The sequence below is a fragment of the Halichoerus grypus genome, chromosome 5 (genome assembly GCF_964656455.1).
Source record: "Halichoerus grypus chromosome 5, mHalGry1.hap1.1, whole genome shotgun sequence".
Lineage (NCBI taxonomy): Eukaryota > Metazoa > Chordata > Mammalia > Carnivora > Phocidae > Halichoerus > Halichoerus grypus.
In genome coordinates this window covers 97,918,610-97,940,095 of record NC_135716.1, presented here as the reverse complement: position 1 = coordinate 97,940,095, position 21,486 = coordinate 97,918,610, and the positions used below count along the sequence as shown (strand labels likewise).

Below are 21,486 nucleotides of genomic sequence, written 5' to 3'. Positions count from 1 at the left end.
GCTGCTGGCTTCAGGTGTGTGGGGGGTGGGCGTGGGTGGGTGTTCTGCGCAGGCTCCCCAGAGCATTTGGCTGAAAGAGAGGGCTGAAGCATGAAGGGGTGGAAATGGAAACAGGCAGAGAGTGTTTTCCAGTTCAGAGTGCCCTTCGTACACAGCTTAAGGGAAAGATCATACTGTGTGGGCAAAGTGCCAGAGAGCTAAAATGTTTACTTTGATCATTAATGCGAATTTACCTAACTACTGAACCTCAAGTAATCAATGAGGTCCCAAGCCTCAATGTGTTGGGAAGTTGGATGGGGGGATGGGAAGATGAGGAAAGGGGAAATAGTATAAATTAAACATTAACAAAATTTGGTCTTCGGGGGCATCTGGCTGGCTCAGTCAGTAGAGCATGCAACTCTTGATCTTGGGGTGGTGGGTTTGAGCCCCATGTTGGGTGTAGAGATTACTTAAAAAAAATAAAGAAAATCCCAATGTAAGCATTAAAAAAACTGCTACTAAATAGTTGCCAATATAGGAAGCTTGGAATGTTATTAAAGACCTAAATTTGATTTGATTTAGCATTAATAACTAAGGATGTAATATATGGAAGGCAGAAGGCCAGGTCCCTGGAGGAATTAGGCAATAGAATGATGAAGACAAAGTTGCTGCCCTCCAGAGTACTCAAGTCTAGTGGAAGAAATGGATATTTCCAAATTATCATGATCCAAAGCAGGCTGACATAAATAAATGCTCTGACAGAAACCTAAACAACAGAGGATGTGAAGGACTGACTGGGGGTGGGAGTGAGGCTCAGAAAGTCCCCCAGCCAACGGGGAATTGAAGGGGGCCATGAAAATGCGCACGTCTTTGACAAGCAGAGGTGGGATGTTCCATGTGGGGCAGGAGCTCCAAGGGTGCAGGCCCAGAGAGCTTGGGGACCAGCCACTTCACTGAGGATGACTCCTGGGGGATGAGAGCTAAGTTTATAAGGGTAGGATGGAGCCAAAAAAATGGGGAAACTCAAATTCCAGGTCAAAGAATTTGGAGTTTATTCTATGATGTGTTGTTGTTTGTCCAGCCCCTGATTCTTCTCAGGAAGACACCCACTGAGCTTCTGAGAGGTCAAAGATTAGGTCAGTTCTATGCACCTTGCAAAGACCCACACTGATACGGATGAGAAGTGGCCCCGATCATGCATTTCCTGGAGACCACTTTCACTTACCTCTATCTGTTGTGAAGGTTCAGCAGTTTTCCTTTTCTGTCCTTGTCTTTCAATACAGTTTGACCTAGACATGCTTTCTAAAATATCTTGCACAATAGCTGACTTATCTCTCAATTTAGGAGAAAAGCTGACTTGTTTATCTGTTGTAAGTGGTTTATTAATTGTTTTATTTTTAGGGACTTTCCCTCTGGGAGCAACCTCAGGGAAATCAGTTAACTCGTAATGAACCAGACTATGGCCGTGTTTGAACCCAGTGCCTGAAACTGCTTTTTTGGTCTGCAGTTTCTGGGGTGGCTGCCCTTGGCAACTTATTGGTTTATCATGCGGACTCTTGATTTTAGTTAGAAAATGTGAAGTTTCTTGATGGCTGCTCTCTCCAGCAGCCTCTAAGTCAGAGGCGTTTCCTTCTGTCACAGTTAGTGAACAACGGGGCATATTGCTGTTTTCACCACCCCTTTTGGGGCTCAGTTGGTCTGTGAGTTCTGGGGTTTGTTCTTTTGGCCAAGAATTCTTAACATAGCGCAAAATAATATTTTTAACAATAGCTTCATCAGAACTGTCAGCATTAGAAATCTCTGGGAAAGTTTCACAATTAATGCCTTGACCTTTTAAGAATTCCTGATTGGAAAGATGATGGAGTAAAATATCAGAAATGTTTGACTTGGAAGGGTCTCTTTCATTAGCCAGAATATCAAGATTTACAGTGGATTGTTTCTCTTTATCATAGTTTTTGTTGATAACAGTTTTAGTCATTTTACCCAGAGTCATGGCCATGTCTGCATTTCTGCAAGTCTCTTTATATGTAGCCTTTTCTTGAAGGTCATCTACTGTTAAAGGAATTTGATTTGAGACATCAAGGATGTCATTTTTTGAGGTAAAATTGTAATCACTGTGTATCTTAATTTGGGAGAAATCCCCATCGTAAGGCAAATCTTTCTGTTGCTTAGAAGTTGTATCTTCTAAGAAATTGGCTTTGTCCATGTATGTGCAGCCTGACCTCCTTCGTCCCTTGCTGCCTATTCTTGATGTTCTTAATTATAACAGTAGATCTTCTGGTTTTCATTGATTGTCTTCATTGTGTGTCCTATTCTGTGCAAAATGAGAAGAACCTCATTGTTAAATACATTGGAATAATGTATGAAACTATGCTTATATTGCTGTTTATGCCAGAACAAAATGGATGCTTTTCATTTAACAAACATAAGGCAGAACACTCAGCCAAGTGGTATATAAGCAAGGAATAAAGAAAAAAAAAAGTTGGGAGGAGGTTTTACATTTTCTTATTCATTAAATTTTGAGGGAGAATTTGGTCTCTAGTTAATGACCAAATATTTATCAATCTGTCCTTGGAAATGCTATTTGGAATTTATTCTCCCAAAATAGGAGCTTAGGATGCAAGTGAAGGATTGCTACGTTAAAATGCCAGGGCTGGGGCGCCTGGGTGGCTCAGATGGTTAAGCGTCTGCCTTCGGCTCAGGTCATGATCCCAGCGTCCTGGGATCGAGTCCCGCATCGGGCTCCCTGCTCCTTGGGAGCCTGCTTCTCCCTCTGCCTCTCTCTCTCTCTGTTTCTCATGAATAAATAAATAAAATCTTAAAAAAAAAAATAAATATATACTACCTTTGTGTTAAAAAAAAAAAAAAAAAATGCCAGGGCTGTCACTTGTCCACACATCACTGACAGGCCTCCACATTGTATGTTACTGAAAGCTGGCTCAGCTCAAACATAACCACCAGCCTTCTCTGTTCTGGGGCTTTTTCTTCTGTCCCTCCAGACATTCTGGTCCCCTTCTCCTGATTTTCTCTTGTATGTTAAAGAAAGGCAGAGAAGGACTAACAGAAATATGACCAAGGAACAAAAAGTCCTTTTGAACACCCAGAGGCCAGTCTGCCGCCAAGCATCCCTCTTCTGATTAAAACCTGAGCAGAAGCCAGTCGGAGAGGTTACCTTGCTCTGAGCAGTCCTGACTGGTGGCCACAGTCTGGTGGTAGCAGTGTATCTTAGGGATACTCCTGAAAATGATCAGAGCAAAACCATCTGCCACTTGGTATCAGTCTTTCTTTCTTTTAAACAAAATTGAAAACATCCATTTAGATATCTCCTCCTGATTTGTGAACTTTTGGAACAACTCCTTAGAAGCAGTAAGATTTCCTCCAGTTTTAGGTGGAATAACTGAGACTCTGACTCAACCAGGGTCCTGCAGCCACCCGCTGCCTCCCTTGCCCATATAATGACAGGGTTGGATGAGCGGATCTCTGAAGCTGTCTCCCCCTCTAAATTTTTATGAGTCTGTGAACTTGTGGTTTATTAGATAACCTGAAAATCTAAAATAGTATGTCTGACCAAAAAAATGAGCTAAGAAAAAGGAGTACAAACTAAATGTGGTAAAGACGCTTACAGAACCGTGTTCAAAAATCTTAATTTGTAGATATGTGCCAATGTTAGAGAACTCAAATCAAAAAGATATTTTGTTTAAAGCAAGGGGGGAGGGGGAATGGAGGGAGGGAGAAGATAGGAAGAAGGGAAGAAGGGGAAGAGGAAGAGGAAAAGAGGGGGAGGAAGGAATAGGGAGAGTAGAAGGATGGGAGAAGAAGAAGAAGAAACACTGCAGGATTACTTTAAATTATTTAGTGCCTAATATTTACTGTAAAGTGAGGTATATCTTCATGAACAGAATCATAGGCTACTCCAACCCAAATTGAAGAACAAGGGAAAATGCTTCCCAGGAAAGTCAAAAGCACAGTGGGAAAGCAAGAGTTGAGAGATGTAGATGTGAATTCCAACTTCTCTACTCATTAGCTATATGCCATCGGGCCAGTTACTTAATTTTTCTGAGTCTTAGTTTCCTCTTCTGAAAAATCAGAATAATACCTAGTTCACGGGATTGCTAGAAGAACATGAGATCATGCATGTAAAGCTCTTGGCATAGTGTTTGGCACAGGTGAGCATTCAATAGATGGTAGTTTAAAAATGAAAAACAAAAACAATTTCAGTGCTGGAATACTGAAGAATGCCCAGATATGGAAGGCTAGGTACTCTATTTGTGGGTATATCTAAAGGTTAGAGGAAGAAATAGCATATCTGAGACATGATTTCTGTAAGAGTTTTAAACTATTTTAAAAATCTACCTGTAAACGGATATGTTGTTTGATGGTGAAAACTATCACTAAATAAATTTAAATAGAATGTGTCCAAGACATCCAAATGGCCAACAGGTACATGAAAAGATATTCAACATCACCCATCAACAGGGAAATGCAAATAAAAATCACAATGAGATATCTATCTAACACCTGTTAGAATGGCTATCATCAAGAAGACAACAACAAATGTTGGCGAGGATGTGAAGAAAAAAGAACCCTTATAACACTGTTGGTGGGAATGTAAATTGGTTCAGCCACTATGGAAAACAATATGGAGATTCTTCAAAAAAATTTAAAATAGATCTACCATATTATCCAGCAATTCTACTTCTGGGTATATACATAAAGTGAAAACAGGATACCAAAGAGATATATGCACTTCCATGTTTATTGCAGCATTACTCACTACAGCCAAGATATAGAAACAACCTAAGTGCCCATCAGTGAATGAGTGGATAAAGAAAATGAGGAAGAAGGATATCCTTCCATTTACAACAACATGAATGGACCTTGAGCACATTATACTAAGTGAAATAAGTCAATCAGAGAAGCAAATACTGAATAATATCACTTAGATGTAGAATCTAAAAGAGCCAAACTCCTAAATACAGAGAGTAAAATGGTGGTTACTAGGGGATGGGTGGTGGAGGGATAGGACAGATGTTTTTTAAGGGTATAAATTTTCAATGAATAGTAAATAAGTGCTAGAGCTCTAATGCACAGCATAGTGAATATAGACAATATTGTATTATAATCATAAAACTTGCTAAACTTAATTATTCCAACCACTAGAAAGAAATAATAATTATGTAATATGATAGAGGTACTAATTATCACTACAATGGCAGTCATATTACAATATATAAATGTATCAAATTAACATGTGTACACTTTAAAATTACACGATACTATGTGCCAAATATACTTCAATAGAAAAGTCTGATTTCTGAGGGAAAAAAGAGTATCTTTAAGTGCCTACAGAGAAAGGAGAAAAGAAAGATGAATTCTACTCTTGCAGGACTTTTAGTGACCCAAGCTACGGCCCCAAACTCATCCTCATGCCTTCTTTGTATCTTGAGATACACTTTGCTGACCTCTAAGCCCTTTTTGCTAAGAAAATACCCTTTGTTAGCCGGATCCTAGTTTCTCAAATATCATCCCACTTGAACTGATAAAAATTTAGTTTTTGCTAAGAAAAAGAAAAAGAGAGAGACTACCAAGATAAGCCAGAAGCCTGAGGAACTCTCTCATTAGACATGGGAAAATAGCTTCTCATATTATTATTGTTATTGTTATTTGTGTGTGTGTGTGTGTGTGTGTGTGTGTACAAAATATCAAAAGGATTTTGTCTGTTAAAGGACAATCTACATCCTTAGCATTATAATTATAGGGCCTCTTACAGGTAGATGGAAGGAACCAGAACATCTTCTCATGTCAAAACCCAGCTCAATCTCAGAATCCAATGGCGAATCCAAAGAGATTCTGGTCGGAACCCAACAGAACCTTTCTGTAGACCCAATTTGATTTGCTGAGTTCAGGTGAACACATTTAGGGCCATGACCGCTTACGTAGCTATACTGACCATTATGTGCTCAACAATAGCTCACAAATCACCCTGAACGCTGAGCATATGAGGCTAGCACATCCCGGTGACCCAGCCCTGTGAAAACACTTCAGTCTGGGCCCTGAGCAACAGGTGCTCACCATGTTGATGTCTATCCCTTGTGTGGTTTACTTTTTTATAAAGTCTGAATTTGGTGTTGAAGTGCTGACTTATGCTCACTAATTAGTCCAGTTTAAGAGAAGGTAACCATGGTTGGGATGACTAGGGATCTGATGGAATCAGTTAAGAATGTCTATAGGAGGGAAAACCAAAACTCCTTAGTGGTTAGAGGTCAAACATGGTCAGCGAATCATTGTTTCTGGGTGGTAGGTGATGTTTGTTCTATTCACTAAGCCCATTTAGTGATAATACAATGTTATGTATCATGTTCTATATTGGAGGATTATTTCCATCTTTAAAGGAAAACTGTGGGACCGTGTGCCTGTGACAGTCACTTAATCTCATCCCTAATACCCTCCGTTCTGTGTTTAGACCTTTGCTAGCTTCCAGACAGGCTATGACCCAAGAGGCAGAGGAAAAAGCAGACATTGTTTCTACCCACCCTTGCAAGATGCCCTCCACTAAAGTATGAACCACTTAACACTCAGGTCTTGAACCCCACTCTTCTAAGATCAACCCTATGAAGTATAATAAAAATAGTTGACTGTTGGATCCAAATTCTTCTTCCTCCTTTATATGTGTGTCAGGAAAAATGTGAATAGATTAGAGTTAGGAGCTTTAAGTTCATGATCCAATGATTTTTTTTTTTTTTTTTTAAGATTTTTTTATTGCAGTGCCTGTGTGGCTCAGCTGGTTAAGCATCTGCTTTCGGCTCAGGTCATGATATCAGGGTACTGGGATGAAGTCCCAAATCGGGCTCCCTGCTCAGCAGGGAGTCTGCTTCTCCCTCTCCCTCTGCCCTTCCTCCCCCACTTGTGCTCTCTCTCTCTCTCAAATAAACAAATGAAATCTTTTTTAAAAAAGATTCTTTTATTTGGGGGGCACCTGGGTGGCTCAGTTGGTTAAGCGTCTGACTCTTGGTTTTGGCTCAGGTCATGATCTCAGGGTTATGAGATCGAGCCCCACATTGGGCTCAGCTCAGAGTCTGCTTGGAGTTCTCTCTCTCCCTCCCCTTCTGCCCCTCCCCCTGCTCTCTCTCACTCTCTCTCTCTCTCTCAAATAAATAAATAAAATCTTTATTTTTTATTTTTAAGTAATCTCTACACCTAACGTGGGGCTCAAACTCGCAACACTGAGATGAAGAGTCGCATGCTCTACTGACTGAGCTAGCCAGGCGCCCCTGCAACAATGTACTGTACCGCCTAGAGCAATATGCTGCTTTAAGTCTTCAACCAACACATGCCACAGTCAACACAAAGAGGTAAAACAATAGCGGTAGCAATAGAAACTCACCTCCATCTTGGGGGTCTCTGGACATCATAGAGTGAACCCGTGAGCTTTTCGATACAGATGAGCAATCTTTTCATTATAAATCATCTTTCTTTTTTTCAATAGTAGGAAGTTGGCTGCAATTAAATAGAACAAAAACTGAGCATCCAAATCATGGTGTGCCTGCTTCTTCCGTGTTCCTTCAATTGCAAGAAATTAACTTTGAAGACTACCTAAGGAACTTCTGATGTGATCTAAACTTGTGTGTGTGTGTGTGTGAATGTGTGTGTGTGTGTGTGGTCTCTTAAGAGCATTCAAAAATACTTAGTTTGACTCTTTTATTTTTCAAATTCTCTCCCTCTATTTCTAGCTCAGGTGTCTATTTACCCATGAAGGCAAATAGGAGATGGTTCAGAATAATATGTCCTAGGCCACGCCCAGAGGCTAGGTATTCATGGATTTTGTATCCAGTGTATGGTGTTTCTGGATTCAAGTATTTTCAAAGGTAATGTGATACATTACCTCTGCAATGACTCCGTTTGATTACGTGCTGTAATGCTCTCAGCTAACTTTATCTCAGAAGTGTGGGCGCCCACAAAAGCAGTGTCTATAGCTGTAACCATACACCTTTCAGCATGGCCGTCTGGTTTTCTCCTGTCATTGAGTGGCAGGAAGGAGACACTGTGTTGGAACAACAAATCAACCCAGTGTTCCCTTGAGACCCATATGGGTATATTATTTATAGCCCGCCTTGGAGATGTAGGCCTTTGGTAAGTGTGCACGAATCTGATGACCACCTGTTACAAATTATTTACCCTGAAACTATTTGAAAATTCCGAGCAAAAAGCTTTTGAAACTGTGAGTGAACAGTATTTGGAGAAGCTTCCTCCCTGTGTTTTACCAGCAGCCCTTGCTTGGTGTCCTCCCCGCGTTGGGGGTCAGTGCTGTCTCTTTATCCAGTTTTCCCGTTGACATAACCATGCAGTCATCTTGGATGGTCTAATTTGTGCTGTAAAGCACAGACCTTTGCTGTGCTTTGGAAACAGTTAGAAAACTCCTGCCAATTGATTTTCTAAAAATAATTCTAATCACAAATTTTAAAGAACATTGATTTAAAGAAGCTTTATTTTAAAAAAAAAAAAAGCCTTGTCCTTTCCCTAAACTTTCTTGCTTAAGTTTGGCAACCCCCAGAGATAAGGGGGGCCAGAATATTAATTATGTCCTTGTAGAAAAATAATAGCACTACTTCCTTAACCCCTTTCTTTATAAAAAGCCCAGAGACTCCCCCCAACATGACTATGATGTAAATATTACCTAATCCAATGCTGAAATGCCAATTTTTATTGGACAGTTTTGCTTGCTATATTAAGATCCTAGAAATGACAGCCATACAAAAGGAAAATAATGCTTAGCATTCAGCCTATTATGATTGGCTTGTGTAGGCTTCATAAACATTAATTAAGGCACACAATATCCAGATGAGGTGTTTCTTCACCATTCAAGCAATATCATCATCTCAGAAATGGAAACTCAGGACAGTGTAAACAATTTAGGCCAGGAAATAATTACCAGCTCAAAAGATAACAGTGCTTTGCATCTAAATAACACTTTTTAACCAAGAGTATCCAGCCACATTACAAACTCTAACTAAACACTCTCAGAGACTTAATAGGTATTTCCCTTTAACCTCAACAGATTGAAAGAGAGACAGCAATTTAGTCAAAATTACACAGAGGGGCACTAGCAGGGGGGATTTGTCCCTTGGATTCTAGTGTTAGGTGGAAAGTAAAGAAAGCAGTTTTATGGAGGGTGCACTATGTGCTGGGATTGATTCATCTCATCAATCCTTTCCATGGCCCCCCGAGATAAATACTCTTATCATCCCTGCTGTAGGCTAAGGAAACGAGCTCAAAGGAGCAGCTAGGACAGCTCAGTCTGATTCCAAAGCCAACTTGCTGCCACTCCTATGAGACCACGTGTCACAAAGTGGAAGAAGAAATAGAAGTGGTCAGAAGCAACAGAGCTTTTTTTTTTTTAACAGGATTGGTTATTAATTTTCTATTCCTGCTGTAGCCAATTATCCCAAACTTAGTGGCTTAAAACAACACTAATTTATTATCTTTCAGTTCTGGAGGTCAGAAGTCCAAAAATGGGTCTCAGTGGGCTGAAAGCAAGGTGTCAGCAGCCTGCATTCCTTCTGGAGGCTCTAGGGGAGAATCCATTCCCTCGCTTTTTCCAGTTCTAAAGGTGATCTGCATTCCTTGGCCCGGTAGTCCTTCCTCCATTTTCAAAGCCAACATCATAACGTCTTCAAATCTCTCTCTCTTTTTTAAAGATTTTATTTATTTATCAGAGAGAACGTGTGAGTGCGCACACAAGCAGGGGGAGTGGCAGGCAGAGGGAGAAGCAGGCTCCCTGCTGATGTGGGACTCGATCCCGGGACCCCGGGATCATGACCTGAGCCGAAGGCAGATGCTTAACCGACTGAACCACCCAGGAGTCCCACCATCTTCAAATCTCTTTTTGACTCTGACCCTCATACCTCCCTCTTTCACTTCACAGGACCCCTGTGATTACAAAAATGGGTCCACCCAGGGCGCCTGGGTGGCTCAGTCGTTAAGCGTCTGCCTTCAGCTCAGGTCATGATCCCGGGGTCCTGGGATCGAGTCCCACATCAGGTTCCCTGCTCAGCGGGAAGCCTGCTTCTCCCTCTCCCGCTCCCCCTGCTTGTGTTCCCTCTCTCGCTGTGGCTCTCTCTGTCAAATAAATAAAATAAAATAAAAAAAAAAAAAAAAAATGGGTCCACCCAGATAATTCAGGATAACCTCCTCCCCTCAAAACCCCTAACTTAATCACACCTGCAAAGTCTCTTCTGACCTGTAAAGTGATATTCACAGGTTCCAGGGATTAAGATGTAGGCATCTTTGGGAGCCATTATTTTGTTTATCACAGTACTCTATTTTATATTTTGGAGAATTCTTAGAAAACCAGGACCTATGCCTCACCATTTCTTCCCCAGCTGGTATCTTTTGTGCCTGTTACCCCCAAAGCCCCTCCTAAAATGGAGCTTTGTCATCTCATGGAGCAAACTTGTTGAGATACAGTAAATACTATAGGAAGACATACCTCAAAGTGGAAGGTTTAAAAAAAAAACTGTGAATGATTGGGACACCTGGGCAGCTCAGTCGGTTAGGCGACCGACTCTTGGTTTCAGAGTCCTGGTCTCAAGGTTCTAAGATCGAGCCCCCTGTGGAGCTTATGCTCGGTGCAGAGTCTACTTGTCCCTCTCCCTCCCCCTCTGCCCTTCCCCTGCCCACTCACTCATGAGTACTCTCTCTCTCTCTCTCAGATAAGTAAATAAATAAAATTTATTTTTAAAAAAATAAATAAAAAAACCATAAACAATAGCTATTTATGCCTGCAACCAACTGGAGGCATCTCAAAATAATTACGCCATTTGAAATAAGCCAAAGAAGAGTATACATCTATATAAAATTCTACAAAATGCAAAGTAATATATAGGGACAGAAAGCAAATCACTCATTGCCTGGGGTTGGGGTGCAGGTTGGGGGGAAGGATTACCAAGGGGCATAAGAACGTTTTTAGTATTGATGGATATATATATATATCTTTTTTAATTTATTTTTTCAGTTTTATTTAAATTATAGTTAGTTAACACAGTGCAATATTGGTTTCAGGAGTACAAGTCAGCTCATTCACCACCTACATAGAACACCCAGTGCTCATCACAGCAAAGGCCCTCTTGAATCCCCATCACCCATCTAGCCCATCCCCCCCCCACTTCCCTCTCTCAATTGACGGATACATTGATTGTGGTGCTCATTTCACAGAAGTATAAATATGTCATGCAAACGTCAAACTTGACAAATTGTGTGATTTATTATGTCAGTTGCAGCTCAATAAAGCTGTTAAAAAACATACATGAAAAGAATCTTCAAAATCCTCCAAGGCACATGAGAACTTCATAATTGACGTTAAAGAGCCAGAGAGAAACTTTGGCCCAGCTGCAATAACCTGATCTGTATAGCTCTTCAGAAAATTCTTTTTTTTTTTTTTAAAGATTTTATTTATTTATTTGACAGAGAGAGACCCAGCGAGAGAGGGAACACAAGCAGGGAGGGTGGGAGAGGGAGAAGCAGGCTCCCCGTGGAGCAGGGAGCCCGATGAGGGGCTCGATCTCAGGACCCTGGGACCATGACCTGGACCAAGGGCAGACGCTTAACGGCTGAGCCACACAGAGGCGCCCTCTTCAGAAAATTCTTATACACCTCATCCAGATGTTACCATTTCAGGATGACTGAAGATTTGCAAGTAGAACACATTTGGGAGTTTATTTTGCATATTATCCAAGCGCCTTAGCTTGGCATACGGGGCCCTTTGTGAACTGTGTGGGCCGCCTACCTCTCCAACCTGTCTTCCTGCCACACCTGGACTTGAAATTCATGCTTCAACAATGCCAAGCTATTTATAGCCGTCCAAGCTCACCTGTGTTTGCTGTCTCCATAAAATGTGCTGCTGTCCTCTCTGCCTCCTTGGCCAGGAGAGGCCATCACCTCCTCCGCCACCTCCAATTCCCGGACAAGCATCCTCGGCTGCACTTTCCCCACCAGGTTATAACGAATCGTTTCACTTTTGTCTCTGTCACTAGCCTATCTCTACTCCCAACCTTGGCCCAGAGCAGAGACTCAACAGTTACCTGATGGAATGACAAATGTTCCTAGTATGTCATAGACACAAACCTGCACCACTGGGGTATCTGTAGGGAAGGCCATCCACCAAAAGAAGAGTTTGGCTATCGGTGGATGAAGGGCTAAAGCCCAGTCGTGAAGTTGGTGGCAGGGACACCACGGCAGCCCCAACGAGGGTATTGGTTCTCAGTAGGAGGCAGGGGTCACTGCCAAGGGTTTCAGAAACTGTGGGGTGTATGAGGTTATCACCGCGCTGCCTGCCTGGGAAGGTGCTCCTGGCATTTAGTACCTGGAAACAGGGTGGGAGCTAGGTACAGAGCAGCCCTGGAAAAAGAATGATCACCTCCAAAGTGCCAATAAGGCCTTCATTTAAAAAAATACTACTCTAAAGATAAAAAATCTTTTCTCTGTAAAGACTGAAAATACTCCTCTTGCTCAGGGCTTCAGGTGAGGGGAGGTGCATTCAGGGAAGGGCCAGAACCCTCTCCCCGAGCTGCCAACACTCGCTCTCCTTGTCCCTGTCTCCCTCACCAGCCAAGTTTCACTCCTCCCTCTTACTGTCTGCCCTTCATCTCTTTTGTTCCTCAGATACCCGGTCTCCTTGCCACCTTGGGGCCTTCACTTCATGCTGTTCACTCTGCCCAAAGTGGCCACTCCACCTTCCTCCCTCTACCTGGTTATTTCTTACTCATCCCTTAGCATGTCATTTCCTCTAGAACCTTCTGTCACCTCCTATACGAGGCCTGCTTCCCCTGATAGAAGCTTTCAGAGCATTCTGTGTATCTCTCCAATAGCCTTTTACAATTCTAAAATATTGGTGGAAGGAAGAAGGAGAGAGAGAGGGAGGAGGGAATGGGGAGGAAGGAGGAAGGCAAGCAGAGAGGAAGACCCATTTGGCTGTTTGAGGAGGGTGGAAAGAGCACACATTTTTATAAACCAGACTCAGCTCTGCTCTTTCTTAATTGAGGAACTTGAATAAGTTATCTAAGTGATTTCCACCTCGGTTTCCTCATCCACAAAATGGGGATAAAAGGTGTTTGTGGAAATTAAATGACAGAAATATGCAGTATCTTGCTCAGTGTCTGACACATGGAGGGTATTCAATAAATGTCAAATCTTCTTTCCCTCTCTCCCTCCTCTTCCCCTAAGGGAAGAGCATGTAAATGTAGAAATTTAATTGAGGAAGCTGGACTAAAAAAACCTTTATGCCTAGCTTGATGGAGAGAACTCCTGTAAGCCTTCTAAATGGGTTTAAGGGACTCACAAGTGTCTTTTTTTTTTAAAGATTTTATTTATTTGTCAGAGAGAGAGCACAGGCAGGAGAAGTAGAAGGGAGAAGGAGAAGCAGGGTCCCCACTGAGCAGGGAGCCCCAGATTCGGGACTCGATCCCAGGACCCTGAGATCACGACCTCAGTCAAAGGCAGACACTTAAACAACTGGGCCACCCAGGCATTCCAGAACTCACAAATGTCTTAAAGAAAGCTTGTGGTCAGGGGGTGGGCAGTTGTAATGGGTGGTAAGTAGAAGCAATAAGGCGAATTCATAGACATTGATATGGAGTGTTGCTCAATATTCTTGAAAGACCTACTCTTCATAATCCTTCCAGCATGCTAGCAAGTATATGTATGATGACTTGGAAGGAATGTGAGCTAACCGGGAAGTGAGGCATCTCTAAAAAATTACTTAGTCTTTTATGTCTCTGAGATCATGGTCTCACTGAGATCCTATTGATGCCAAAAAAAAAAAGTTGGGGGAGGGTCAGTGACACCTATCTGAGCTGGAGTCTAGCCACTAAAGTAGAAAGAGTTCTAAATGACCACAATTTAGATTTGTATGATTTGCCATCAAGGGAACCTCTGGGCACATCTGCAATCCCATAATTAAGACTGATAATAGCGTCATAAAATAATGGGTATAATCTTCAGAGGAGAACATTTGAGTACGCATATTATCCTAAAGGCAAACAGACTCTTAGAAGTTCAACACACAGGAGATTGCCAGGGTAGTCATGAGAGTCCTGCCTCCTTTCTAAGGGATCCACCCTACGAAGAGATATTTGGAATAACAGGGTAGTAAGTAAGTTTCATTGTGCAACTTCTTTTGTACATGATACCACATGAATTGTGAATTAAAAGCACTTGATTGCCTTGCTAACAGGCAGCCTCCAGATCTACTGTTAAGCAGTGATATTGACCACTTCAGCTTTAGAGAACCCCAAAAGTTAACCCTGTAAAAGAACACAGGGCTGTTTCCTGGTTAAAGTCTTGAACTACTTACTTGCTTTTCTTTCTTGGACAGGTTTCTTAAACCTACCTTGTTTGTGGTAGGCTCACCTGCCTTCACCAATTCCTGTCCTGGATTTAAAATAGAAAGTTCTGCATCCTGGAATGCCCTCAATCCAAGAATGATTAGCCACCCTAGAGCAGATTCCCTCACCCCTGCCAAACTCCTAAGCTGTTATCCCCTCACCCCTATTTACCCCTGTTTCATATCTATGTATTTTTAAAAAAATTTTTTTAATAGAAAGCCACTAGAAGGAAGTAACAGAGAGCATACTTATGGGAGAATATTCAGATCCATGGTATTTTTTCTTAGTTTTAACCTTTTTTATTGTTTTATGCTTTTAGCTTATTGTATAAAATGGGGGAAGTACAGAAATGTCCAGACTAGATGGCTTCAGCATAATTCTTTCTAGTGTTTACTAAACATGTTTTCCATAGTTGGGATCAAAATAAATAAGCAATTCTGCAACATGCATTTTTTTTCACTGAACATACAGAATACTTCCTCGTGTTATTATACTTTGAAATAAATGTCTATTTTTAATAGTTATATCCACTACATGGCTACACTGTAATAAATCATTTTCCTAACAACAGACATTTAGATTGTATCCAGTTTTCAATATTTTTAAATGATACAACAGTAAACATCCTTACCTACATTTTAAATTATTTCCTTGGGATAAATTCTTAGGTGGGAAAGTATTAGGGCAAGTATAAAAATTTTAATATTCCTAATATTGATTTCAAAAAGTCTGTACAAGCATATGTTCTCACCAGCAACATGGCAGTGATAATTTGACATGCTCTGTAACACTGACCCGTTAAAAAAAACTTTGTCAATTAAAAAAAAAGGTATTTCAATGTTGTTTTAATTTGCAGCACTTTGATGACTGATAAGGTTGGACATTTTTCATATATTTATGAAAATATATGAAATATAAATAATATATTTTATTTTTTCATTTGTGAATTATCTCAGTCCTTTGCTCATTTATCTATTATCCACATTGACTAGTTTTTTCTTATTACAAAAAGTAATACGTGTTCATTGTGAAAGGTGTTAGAAAATGTTAATATTTATAGTGTTTGAAACAGACTCCTTAAAGAACTCAATCCAATATATTGTATCTATGTCAACCAGTATACATCTAAGCCATCTTTTTTTTGAAGTATAGTTGACACACAATATTACATTAGTTTCAAGTATACAACATAGTGATTCCACAGCTCTATACATCATGCTATTCTCACTGCAAGTATAACTACCAAATGTTACAATACAACCCTATTATAATACCTTAACTATATTCCCTGTGCTGTACCTTTCAACCCTTATTCATTCCATAAAAAGAAGTCTGTACCTCCCACTCACCTTAACCCCTTTTTGCTCAATAACCCCCCCTTCCCTCTGGCAACCACCAGTTTGTTTTCTGTGTTAATGGGTCTATTTCTGCTTTGTTTGTTTATTCATTTGGGTTTGTTTTTTTCTTTAGATTCCACATATAAGTGAAATCATATGGTATTTGTCTTTCTCTTTCTGACTTCTTTCACTTAGCACAATACTCTCTAGATCTATCCATGTTGTTGCAAATGGCAAGATCTCATTTTTTAAAAAAGATTTATTTATTTATTTATTTATTTGAGAGAGAGAGAGCGGGGGTAGGGGCAGAGGGAGAGGGAAATCAAGAGTCAGATGCTTAACTGACTGAGCCACCCAGGTACCCCATATTTTTTATGGCTGAGTAATATTCTCTCTCTCTCTCCATATATATATAGATATATATATCTCTCCATATATATCTCTATCTATATGTATGTATAAAATGTCTTCCTTATCCATTCATCTATTGATGGACACTTGGGTTGCTTCCATATTTTGGCTATTGCAAATAATGCTGCAATGAACATAGGGGTACATATATCCTTTTTTTTTAAAGATTTTATTTATTTATTTGACATAGAGAGAGACAGTGACAGAGGGAACATAAGCAGTGGGAGCAGGAGAGGGAGAAGCAGGCTTCCCGTGGAGCAGGGAGCCCGATGTGGGACTCCATCCCAGGACCCTGGGATCATGACCTGAGCTGAAGGCAGACACTTAACGACTGAGCCACCCAGGCGCCCACATATATCTTTTTAAAGTAGTGTTTTCATTTTCTTTGGGGAAATACGCAGTAGTGGAATTACTGGAGCATATGGTATTTCTATTTTTAATTGTTTAAGGAACCACCATACTGTTTTCCACAGTGACTGCACCACTTTACATTCTCACCAACAGTGCCCAAGTGTTCCTTTTTCTCTATATCCTCACCAACACTTATTATTTCTTGTCTTTTTGATACTAGCCATTCTGACACATGTGAGGTGATATCTCGTGGTTTTGATTTGCATTTCCCTGATGATTAGTGACGTTGAGCATTTTTTCATATCTCTGTTGGCCATCTGTATAACTTCCTTGGGGAAAAAATGTCTATTCAGTTCCTCTGCTCATTCTTAATTAGATTGTTTTTTTGATGATGAGTTGTGTAAGTTCTTTGTATATTTTGGATAGTAATCCCTTATTGGATATATCATTTGCAAATATTTCTCCCACTCGATACATTGCCTTTTTGTTTTGTTGATGATTTCCTTCTCTGTGCAAAAAGCTTTTCATTTTGGTGTAATTCCAATAGCTTATTTTTGCTTTTGTTTCTCTTACCTAAGGTGACATATCTAGAAAAATGTTGCTAAGATTGATATCAAAGAGATTACTGCCTATATTTTCTTTTGGGAGTTTTATTGTTTTGCGTCTCACATTTAGGTCTTTAATCCATTTTTAGTTTATTTTCATGTATGGTCTAAGAAAGTGATCCAATTTCATCCTTTTGCATGTAGCTGTTCAGTTTTCCCAGCACTATTTATTGAATAGACTGTCTTTTTATTATTGTACATTCTTACCTCCTTTGTTGTAGATTAATTTGCCACATATAAGCATAGGTTTATTTCTGGGCTCTCTATCTGTGCCATTGATCTATTTGTCTATTTTTGTGCTAGTATGATACTGTGTTGATTATTACAGCTTTGTAGTATATCTTGAAATCTGGGATCGTGATACCTCCAGCTTTATTCTTCTTTCTCAGTACTGCTTTGGCTATTCAGGGTCTTTTGAGGTTCTATACACATTTTAGGATTATTTGTTCTAGGTCTGTGAAAAATGCTATTGGTATTTTGATGGGGATTGAATTGAATTGAATCTGTAGGTTGCTGTGTTAAAATGTATGGACATTTTAAAAATATTAATTCTTCTAATCCATGAATGTGGAATGTCTTTTTTTGGTTGGGAGTTTTTTGATTACCAACTCAATTTCATTACTAGTAATCAGTCTATTCATATTTTCTACATTTTCCTGATTCAGTTTTAGAAGATTGTATGCTTCTAGGAATATATCCATTCCTTCTAGGTTGTCCAGTTTGTTGGCATATATTTTTTCATTGTAGTCTCTTATAATCTTTTGCACTTCTGTTGTGTTGCTTGTTACTCTCCTTTTTCATTTCTGATTTTATTTATTCAGGTCCTCTTTTTTTCCTGATGAATCTTGCTAAATGCTTATCAATTTTGTTTCTTTTCCAAGAGCTAGATCTTGGTTTCATTGATGTTTTCTTTCTATTTTTGTGTCTATTTCATTTAATTCTGTTCTGATCTTTTTTTTTTTTAAAGATTTTATTTATTTATTTGACAGAGACAGCGAGAGCAGGAACACAAGCAGGGGGAGTGGGAGAGGGAGAAGCAGGCTTCCCGCTGAGCAGGGAGCCCAATGTGGGACTCGATCCCAGGACTCTGGGATCATGGCCTGAGCCGAAGGCAGCCGCTTAACGACTGAGCCACCCAGGCGCCCTCTGTTCTGATCTTTTTTAAGAAAAAAGATTTATTTTTATTTATCTGAGGGGGGAGGGGCAGAGGGAGAGAATCTCAAGCAGACTCCCCACTGAGTGCAAAGCCCAGCATGGGGCTTGATCTCACAACCCTGAGATCATGACCTGAGTCAAAATCAAGAGTCAGATGCCTAACCAACTGAGCCACCCAGGGGCCCCCAATTTTGCTCTGATCTTTATTATTTCCTTTCTTTTAGTAACCTTGGGGTTTGGTCTTCTTTTTCTAGTTCCTTTATGTGTAAGGTTAGATTGTTTAAGATCTTCTTCTTTCTTGAGGTAGGCTTGTATCACTATAAATTTCCCTCTTAGATCTGCTTTTGCTGCATCCCAAAGATTTTGGACTGTTATGTTTTCTTTTTCATTTGTCTCCCTGTATTTTTTAATTTCCTTTGATTTCTTCATTGATTCTTGGTTGTTTCATAACATGTTGTTTAGCCTTCATGTGTTTGTGGTGTTTCCAGTTTTTTTCTTGTGATTGATTTCTAGTTTCATACCATTGTGGTCAGAAAAGACACTTTATATGATTTAAAGCTCCTTATATTTACTGAGACTTATTTTGTCACCTAACATGTGATCTATCCTGGAGAATCTTCCATGTGCCCTTGAAAAGAATGCATATTCTGTTGTTTTTGGAGGGAATGTTCTGTATATATTTGTTAAGTCCAGCTGATCTATTATGTCATTCAAAGATACAGTTTCCTTATTGATTTTTCTGCCTAGATAATCTATTCATTCATGTAAGTGTGGTGTTATAGTCCCCTATTACTGTCAATTTTTCCCTTTATGTGTATTAATATTTGCTTTATGTATTTAGATGCTCCAATGTTGGATGCAGATTTACAATTGCTATATCCTCTTGTTGGATTGATCATTATGTAATACCCTTATTTGTCTCTTGCTGCAGTCTTTGTTTTTTTTGTTGTTTTGTTTTGTTTTGTTTTGTTTTTCTTTTTTTAAGAGAGACGGTGGGGGGAGGGAGGAAGAGAGACTCTTTTAAGATTTATTTATTTGAGAGTGAGAGAGAGCAGGGGGGTGGGGCAGAGGGAGAGAGAGAGAGAGAGAGAATCTCAAGCAGACTCCCCACTCAGCAGGGCACCTGATGCAAGGCTCTATCTCATGACCCTGAGATCATTACCTCAGCTGAAATCAAGAGTCAGACACTTAACCGACTGAGCCATCCAGGTGCCCCTGCAGTCTTTGTTTTAAAGTTCATTTTATATGTTAATTAATTGAATTTAAATTTTTAAAATGTTAAAAAAATGAAATAAAAATAAAAAATAAAGTTCATTTTGTGTAAGTATTGCTAACCTGGCTTTCTTTTTTTTTTTTTTTTCCCTGTTCCCATTCACATGGAATATCTTTTTCCATCCCTTCACTTTCAGTCTGTAGGTGTCTTTAGGTCTGAACTAAATCTCTTGCATGCAGCATATAGGTGGGTAGGTGGGTCTTATTTTTTCATCCCTGCCGTCACCTTATGTCTTTTGACTGGAGAATTTAGACTATTTACATTTAAAGTAATTATTGATAGGTATGTACTTATTGACATTTTGTTAATTGTTTCGTGGTTGTTTTTGTAGTTTCCTGTTCCTTTTTTCTTCTCTTGCTCTCTTTCCTTGTGATTGATGACTTTCTTTAGTGTTATACTTGGCCTCTTCCTCTTTATTTTTAGGGTATCTTTTATAGGCTTTTGGTTTGTGGTCACCATGTGGTTTATACATAACATCCTAAGTATATAGCAGTCTGTATTAAGCTGATGGTCACTTAAAGTCAAACACATTCTAAAAGAACTTCATTTTTACTCTCCCTGTCACATTTTATGTATATGTTGTCATATTTCACATGTTTTTATTTTGTGAGTCCCCTTAACTAATTTTGTAGATATATTTTTTAACTGTTATATGTTGGGGTGTGGATCTCCTTGGGTTCATCCTGTTTGGAACTCTCTGTGTTTCCTGAACCTTGATATCTGTTCTCTTCACCAAGTTAGGGAAGTTTTAAGCTATTATTTCTTCAGATAATTTTCTGCCCTGTTCTTTCCCTGTTCTCCTTCTGGCACACATATAATGCAAATGTTTGTTCACTTGATGTTATCAAGAATCCTCTAACTTATCCTCCTTGCTTTTTGTTCTTTTTCCCTTTTTGCTGTTCAGTTTGGGTGCTTTCCATTACCCTGTCTTCCAGATCACTGATCTGTTCTTCTGTATCCTCCAATCTACAATTGATTTCCTCTAATGTATTTTTCTTTTTTTTTTTAAGATTTTATTTATTTATTTGACAGAGAGAGAGAGATAAAGAGCACGAGCAGGCAGAGCAGCAGGCAGATGGAGAGGGAGAAGCAGGTTCCCTGCTGAACAGAGAGCCCGACGCGGGGCTCGATCCCAGGACCCTAGGATCATGACCAGAGCCGAAGGCAGATGCTTAACCAACTGAGCCACCCAGGCGCCCCTCCTCTAATGTATTTTTCATTTCAATTATTGTATTCTTTAATTCTGATTGGTTCTTTTTTTATATCTTATATCTCTTTGTTGAAGTTCTCACTGCATTTATCCACTTCTTTCTCCAGTCCAGTGAGCATCTTTATGAACATTACTTTGAACTCTTTGTGTTGATTAGTTATCTCTGTTTCATTTAGCTCTTTTTTTTTTTAAATGTTTTGTCTTGTTCTTTCATTTGGAGCATATTCCTCTGTCTCTTCATTTTGCTTGATGTTCTGTGTTTGTTTCTACGAATTAGGCAGAACAGCTACTTCTCCTAAACTTTTTTTTTTTTTAAGATTTTATTTATTTATTTGACAGAGAGAGACACAGCGAGAGAGGGAACACAAGCGGGGGGGGGGGTGGGAGAGGGAGAAGCAGGCTTCCTGCAGAGCAGAGAGCCCAAAGCGGGGCTCAATCCCAGGCCCCAGGGATCATGACCTGAGCCGAAGGCAGACACCCAGTGACTGAGCCACCCAGGCGCCCCTACTTCTCCTAAACTTTAAGGAATTGTTTTGTCTATGGTCATTCTCTATGTAGACTGTGTATTAAGACATCATTTTTAACGTTGGTGTAATATTTCATTGTATGGATGAACAAGTACTGTTTTCACTAATCTTTAGGCATGTAAGTTGTGTCTAATGTTTCCATATTATAAATGATTGTGCAATTAATGTGATGAACATCTGGTACATTTATTTTGCACACTTGTCTGATCATTTATGTAAGTAGAGTCCTTAAAAATGGAATTATTTGGTCAAGAGGTGCA

At 39.8% G+C, this 21,486-nt stretch overlaps 1 protein-coding gene across 1 annotated transcript in view; it reads right to left on the bottom strand.

The window, feature by feature from the left end:
- Nucleotides 1-21,486, bottom strand: part of AKNAD1 (AKNA domain containing 1) — a 120,293-nt gene that overhangs the window by 33,278 nt on the left and 65,529 nt on the right. Inside the window, exons 2-3 of the mRNA XM_078071772.1 lie at nt 7,364-7,476; nt 1,205-2,293 (exon numbers count right to left, since the gene is read on the bottom strand). Coding sequence (XP_077927898.1) covers nt 1,205-2,185 — 981 coding nt within the window. The 5' untranslated portion in view covers nt 2,186-2,293; nt 7,364-7,476. The remainder of the gene's footprint in view (nt 1-1,204; nt 2,294-7,363; nt 7,477-21,486) is intronic.